Source organism: Myotis davidii, unplaced genomic scaffold, assembly GCF_000327345.1.
Source record: "Myotis davidii unplaced genomic scaffold, ASM32734v1 scaffold1031, whole genome shotgun sequence".
NCBI lineage: Eukaryota > Metazoa > Chordata > Mammalia > Chiroptera > Vespertilionidae > Myotis > Myotis davidii.
In genome coordinates, this window is record NW_006283442.1 from 1,834,468 (window position 1) to 1,841,937 (window position 7,470).

Below are 7,470 nucleotides of genomic sequence, written 5' to 3' on the forward strand. Positions count from 1 at the left end.
CTGGACCCCGCCCGCCCGCGCACAGCCTGGCTCTTGGCTGCTCTTGCCTGGTGTGACTTCTTTGTGCTGTGTTTTCTGCCTGCGCCTCATCTCTGCAGGACCTGTTCGTCCTTCTTCGGGCTATAAAAAGGCAGATGATGAGATGTCCCGGGCCACGTCTGTTGGAGACCAGCTGGAGACACCAGCCCGCACCATTTACCTCAACCAACCGCATCTCAACAAATTCCGTGACAACCAGATCAGGTAAGAGAAGGCGGCTGAGAGACCAAAAAGCAGTGAATTCACAGCTGGGATGGGGCTCACCTTCCTTTTGTTAGCTTTATTATGCACCTAGGCAGCCCCCACCCCTGTCTGCTTCCTCCAGCCCCTTATACTACCCCCCCCTCCCCCTTCCCCTAGAGCCAGCAGTCTACACCCGCTTTTCCAATGGGGTCATATGTATTTAGCCTTCACTTTTCTCTCCTTTGCATCTATTCCTTGCTTAGGCAATGTGAGTCCAAGGAAGTTTTTATTCAAAATGAGGTCTCCTATTTTTCATCCCTAAACTCCCTTCCAAGAACCCCAAATCCTGTTTTAATACAGTTGATAACTCTTCTTAGCAATTTATAGACCATAGTGTGGGGATCTGCTTTATAAAGGAATCCCACAGGTCAGAAGGACTCACATTAAACTCTAAATGGCCCAGGACATTTATTAAGAGGTCTTTATTTGCTGGGAAACTTTGCCCAGAGTTAGCAGAAAGATGAATGGAAGTTAGCCTGTGTCTACTATTTGCTGCCCACTGTGTCAGATGCTTTAGCTATACTAGCTTTATAAATCCTCATAACCAACTGAAGAAGGCATTATTACAATAAGATCAGGAAACCGAGATAGCAAGGCGTTAAATAATGTATCTATGGTCATATAGCCACTGAATGGCAGAGCTGGAAATAGAACCCAGCCTGTCTGACTACTACGGCTCAAATTCTTTCTGCTGTGCAAAGCTAGATCATTAGGCACGGGTGTTAACACGTTTTCAAATTTCATTAAATTTTTAGGCTTAGATAACATTATCTCTGCAAGTAACTTCAAAGGATATAGTTCTGTGAGTGGCTCAGAATACCAAGTTCAGGTGTAGAGAAGTTAAGTGATTGGTCAGGTTACACATAGATTATTGACAAACCTGAATTCCAATTCAATGTTCTTTCTAGAAAGCTCTGGTTAAAACTTTGCTTGTTGTTATGTGTTTTAAGTATTCCACTATTGCAGTAGCACTTGTTTAGGCTGCTTAGCCTGACATCTTTATTTAGAAACAATTGGCTGTTGGACATTAATGTAGCTTGATAGGATTTGGAATAGAATAATGGTGCATATTACATGGACTTGATACCTTCATTTATTAAGAGAATGTTAGATTATCCTGGCTTTATTTGGGGTTTTAAGAATGATCATTGGGACATTGTATACTTAAAAGTGTAGCTTAGAAGAATAGCTGAGGCCAAATTCAAATAATGAATGGCTTGGTTTAAGATACAGAGCATCAGCCACAATGAGTTACCATTTCACACACTAAGATAGCTCTAACCAAAAAGACAATAACAACTGTTGATGAGGATATGGAGAAATTGGAATCTTCATACATTGCTGCTGGGAATGAAATATGGTGTAGCTACTTTGGATAACAGTTTGGCAGTTCCTCAAAAGGGTAAGTGTAAAGTTACCATATGATCCAGTAATTCTACTTCTAGGTTTAAATAACAAAGAGAAATGAAAACATGTCCACACAAAAACTATACACAAATGTTCAAAAATGTTCATAGCAGCATTGTTCATAATAATAAAAAAGTGGAAACAATTAAAATGTCTATCAACTGATGGACGAATGAATAAAATGTGGCATAGTCATACAATGGAATATTATTTGATCATAAAAGGAATTAAGTAGTGATATATGTTACAACATGGGTGAACCTTGAAAACATGCTAAGTGAAAGAAGCCAGTAACAAAAGGCCTATGATTATAGGCATGACCCAGAGATGTTGTGGGTTCAGCCTGGACCACCACTATAAGTGATTAAGTATTACAATAAAATGAGTCCTAATCTTTTTGCTGGCAGAGGTTCTTGTCTTCAATTAGTAAAAGACATAACATCTGTGGAATGTAATAAAGCAAAGTGCATTAAAATGAGGTGTGCTTTTATATGATTTCATTTATAAAAAATACCCAGAAGAGGGAGAGATCAACCAAAGGACTTGTATGCATGCATATAAGCATAACCAATGGACGCAGACAACAGGGGGTGAGGGTGAGGGCATGAATGAGGGGTAAGGACACATTTGTAATACCTTAATGAATAAAAAAAAAGAAAAAAGAAAAGAAATACCCAGAAGAGGCAAATCTATTGAGACAGAAGGTAGTTTAGTGGTTCCAAGGGCTGGGTAAGGGGGAATGACTGGTAATGTATGTCAAGTTTCATTTGGGGTGATGGTCACACAACTTGTGTGAAAATATTTGAAATCATTTAGAATCCTGTACTGCCAATATAGTTCCATTTCCTTATACCTTCTAATATATGTTTATATGGAATGACTTTTAAAAAGATAAAATTTCGCCCTACCTGGTTTGGCTCAGTGGATAGAGCATTGGCCTGTGGACTGAAGGGTCCCGGGTTCGATTCTGGTAAAGGGCACATGCAGGAGGCAGCCAATCAATGATTCTCTCTCATCATTGATGTTTCTGTCTGTCTCTCCCTCTCCCTATCTCTCTGAAATTAATCCTATATAATAAAGAGGCAATATGCAAATTGACTGTCACACCCTCACACAAAGATGGCCGCCCCCATGGTGGTCACAGGATGGCCACCACAAGATGGACGGCAGGGGAGGGCGGATATCCCCCGAGGGGTCCCAGATTGGAGAGGGTGCAGGATGGGCTGAGGGACAACCCGCACAGTGCATGAATTTTGTGTACCGGGCCTCTAGTAAAAATATATTAAAAAAATAAAAAGCTAAAATTTCTTTGTAAAAATATTTATACTGTATAAGGTTATGGAATTGAAGAGTCACTTTAAAAAATATATTTTATTGATTTTTACAGAGAGGAAGGGAGAGGGATAGAGTTAGAAACAGCGATGAGAGAGAAACACTGATCAGCTGCCTCCTGCACACCCCCACTGGGCACGTGCCTGCAACCAAGGTACATGCCCCAGACCAGAATCGAACCTGGGACCCTTGAGTCTGCAGGCTGACGCTGTATCCACTGAGCCAAACTGATAGGGCCACTTTTCTTTGAAAATACCTTAGAAATATTTTTGCTTAGTTTCTATTTAATTTTGATATCTATTTGTGCATACTTAAAGCTGGGAGAATGAAATAAGGGTCGTTGTTTTTGTCTAAATTCTCTAGTTTCCCTGGAAAATGGAGATTTTTAAAAGCCTTGGAAAAGGGGCCTCACAATCTGTTTGTAACCAAGACTCAAAGTGATTTTTGAGACTGATTTTATTATTAATCAGAGAGATTTCAAGTGGCTACCTGTTTTACAGTTTGATTTGTACTTGTTTGAGGTGGGGAGAAATCAATATGGGAATGTACAGGTTGACTAGAAATAAAGTAGGTAGATATAAATTATTCTATTTAAAGTGTTGTGTAAGTGAATAATTGAATTAGTTGACATGTAGTAAATATTAAAATTTATATAATTTCTGAGCTCATCACTTAAACTATGAACATAAATTTCAGAATGTACTGAATAGGATCCAAGAAATTAAAATGTGCCCCCTGCTGTTCTGTAAAATGGCTTTTGAATATTTGTTTCACCTCAACTGTATATTTAAATAGGAGTTGCTAATGGTGATGTGACTTATAGTTTATTAAGGGATTTATTATAAAGCTTCTTGGCATTATAGTTTAAGGATTTTATAAAAATGATAAGCCACCTTATTTTAGCACTTTCATACTGCTGAAGTCAAGTTTCATAAAAATATTGATTTTTAAAAATGAGTCTTTTTAATGTTTGCTAAAAGTTGATAAAGTTATTAAAAGGAGAGTTTTCATAAAAGGGAGTTGATAAAGTATTTTTTCCAGTAATATAATTTTTCTTGAGAAAAGATTAATGTTTTTTGTTTGTTTGTTTTTCTGGAGGCTGGGCATGGAGTGTTTATCCCAGATTGTTTGCTTCTAAATTGATCTTTTTTGAAGAGAAGGGACCACGTGTGACCGATGAGGCTAATGCTAATTCATGGAATTACATAGTTGGAAGCTATCCACCTCAGGATAGGGCAGTTTTCTCACTTACCTTCCCCACTCCAGTCACTTTCTGGCTTGGAACTGTGAGGATCATGGCAGTTGCTTGTGCCTACTTTCATGAGCAACTGGCATTTTGAATTCAAGGAAGATATCAAAGTTTGCTAAAGACAGAGGTGGCTGCTGGGTGTCGGAGGAGGTCAGTGAGCGTTGGTGTGGTAAATTCAGGACAGGAAATAAAGCTCTAGAGTTAATGTTTGGACTAGTGTATCCAGGAAAGAGGCTGGGCCTGGTGAGTAGGAGCAAGAAGGTCACCAGAGATGGTTGACTATAGCCTATAGGGGAATGGGTAACCTGGTAATTCCAAATTCCAAGCAATTCTTTGCTGTTCTGTAAAATGGCTTTTGAATATTTGTTTCACCTCAACTGTATATTTAAATAGGAGTTGCTAATGGTGATGTGACTTATAGTTTATTAAGGGATTTATTATAAAGCTTCTTGGCATTATAGTTTAAGGATTTTATAAAATCCTTGAAATTCTGGCAGTGTCTATGCCATGGAAACGCTGTCGCTGACACTGAAAATAATATGTTTGGTATGAAGCTGTGGCAAGTTGAAGTTTTCAATGAGAAACTTCATTATCATAATTATGGAAAAGTATGACATGGTCTTTTTCTCCTAGGCATTAATTTTCCAGGATCTTGAGAACAATAATAACTATCTTCATGCTCTAGGAATAGTGAATAATGGAATATTGCAAAGTACATATACTTGTCAAGGATGGTATTATATGTCTACCTAACAAGGCCCCTTTTTCCTGAAGTATACAATATCTTCTTTTAAATATTTCCACAGCTTTATTGAAATAATGTTCACCCATCTAAAGTGTACAGTTCAGTTGTTTTTAGTACATTCACAGAATTGTAAAATAGCATCACAGTTAATTTGAGGACATTTTCATGGCTTCTAGAAGAAGTCTGTGCCTTTAGCTGTCATCTCTCTGCCCCTTCCTCCCCCAGCTCTAAGCAACCACTGCTGTATTTCATATCTGTATTTGTCTCCCCCTTTTGGATCTTTCCTATGAATGATATAATTTCATTTTAAGTGTTTTAAGTTAAATATTAAATGTGTATAAAAGCTTGCGATTTAGAGACACCTGGTGGCAAATCTTTAATTTTAAATCTGTTAAGTTTAAACTTTTTTTTTCTTCCAGAAAATATCTTGAAATAACTTACCGGAATTTTTATGAAATCCTGATCAGGCATATGCAGTTTTTTATGTGATTATCATATGCCATTGAAATAGTGACTTTCAGGGCTGTAAGGCTGTTTTCTTCTGTGTTTGAAATGAGGTCTTCAAAGCATTAGGAATGTTGATTGATAGTAGTTTTGAATGAATCATTGGTTTCAGGTGGGAGTTTTAACTAGCAAAAGCCTGCATTAAAACAATCACTTGAATTTGGTCATACTATTGCATTTTTTCAGGGTGGGTTGACTTAAAGGAAAGTTGATTTGTAGGAATATTTTGTTGGTTTTGCCAGAAGTTTAAAATCGAGTTTTGCCTTTGTAGAAGGGGAACTGAGCATGTGTGCCAACTTTACAGTATTGTTGTTTTATAAGATTACTAGGGGCCTGGTGCACAGGTGGGGTCCCTCAGCCTGGCTGGTGATCGGGCCATCGGGGCCATCTCACCCAGTCCCGGGGCCTATCCCAGGGGGAGGGACTGCGGGAGGTTGGCTGTGGGAGCGCACTGACCACATACATATAGTGAAATACTACAGTGAAGCTAATTAACATATAATCTCCTCACATAGTTACCATTCACTATTTTTAAATTATAGGCAGATATACTTGGTTAATCTCCAAGCCACCAACTGCTGTTGTCCTGTATTTTCTGATCATGAATGTCACAGCATATTGAGAGTCCTTAATTTATATATACCAGCAGCAATTAATGGAGATTCTTGTAATCAGAACTTTTATCAGGGTTACACGCCTGGACAAGGCTTTTGAGGCATTCTGCAGATAAAGATATGTAAATCGGGGGACCTTCAGCACTCAGTGTTTCAGGTAACCATTAAACACATGAGCTTTCTTGAAGTGTATTTTTAGAAACAGAAAAAGCATGTTAGCCTTGGGCCAGTTTTGTATTTGATGTTTCCAAGGAAATAGCAAATGTTTAGGACAGACTCGTGTGGTGGTGTCTTTACCAAGTTGACTTTTGTAGGAGGTAGATGTGGAGCATATCAATCCATTCTCATTTATGAAAAGAGGTAAAGGCGTTTGATTTGAGAGGTCTAGTCAGTAAACTTATTCCTCCTCTCCCCTGTTCCCATATTCTGTTAACTCTTACTGTCTTCCGTGAACTTGTGAGCACTTCTGAATCTTACGGATAAAAAGAATTAAGTATCAGGATTTGTGAAAAACACAAGTTGACATTTAACCAGGAGGACACCAAGGAGATATGACAGTGTCAGTTCTGAATCAGATCTCAGGATAGAAAACATACATTGGTGGAGGAACTGGTGAACTTAGAATACACTCTGCAGGTGGAGTAGTATTGTGCCAACATTGTTTCGTCAGTTTTTACCATGTTACCGTGGCAGTACAAGACATAAACATGAGATAGAACATTAACATTGTGGGGAAACCTGCTAAAGAGGTATGGCAACTCTGTGCCATTTTTGTAGCTCTTTTTAAAGTATAAACTTACCTTAAAATAAAAGTATTTTAACAATTAACTGAAAGTATCTAGGAGAGCAGGAACTAAATGCTAACCTCATTTGGCTTTCTGTTGGGTGCTTTGGGATATGTTTGGGTCCTTTATTGGAGACAGACATGATTTTGAGTGGATGATAGTCAATGGAGACTGCACCAGTATCTCCACATGGTTGTCATGCTAGGTAGGTGGAAAAACACTTACCCTCTGGGTACTAAACAACATTCCCTTAGGTGGCAACACCCAGAGTTTGTTCGCTTAATGCAGTGGTTCTCAATGTTCCTAACGCCGCGACCCTTTAATACAGTTCCTCATGTTGTGACCTCCAACCATAAAATTATTTTCGTTGCTACTTCATAACTGTAATTTTGCCACTGTTATGAATCGTACTGTAAATATCTGATATGCAGGATGTATTTTCCTTGTTACAAATTCATTGTTACAAAAACAATATGTAATTATATATGTGTTTTCCGATGGTCTTAGGCACCCCTATGAAGGGGTCATTTGTCCCCCAAAGGGGTCGTGACT

The 7,470-nt window shown here is 38.5% G+C and overlaps 1 protein-coding gene across 1 annotated transcript in view; it reads left to right on the forward strand.

Moving 5' to 3' along the window:
- Positions 1-7,470, forward strand: part of ATP8A2 (ATPase, aminophospholipid transporter, class I, type 8A, member 2) — a 588,754-nt gene that overhangs the window by 25,260 nt on the left and 556,024 nt on the right. The window contains 1 exon segment of the mRNA XM_006753689.2: positions 99-243. Coding sequence (XP_006753752.2) covers positions 99-243 — 145 coding nt within the window.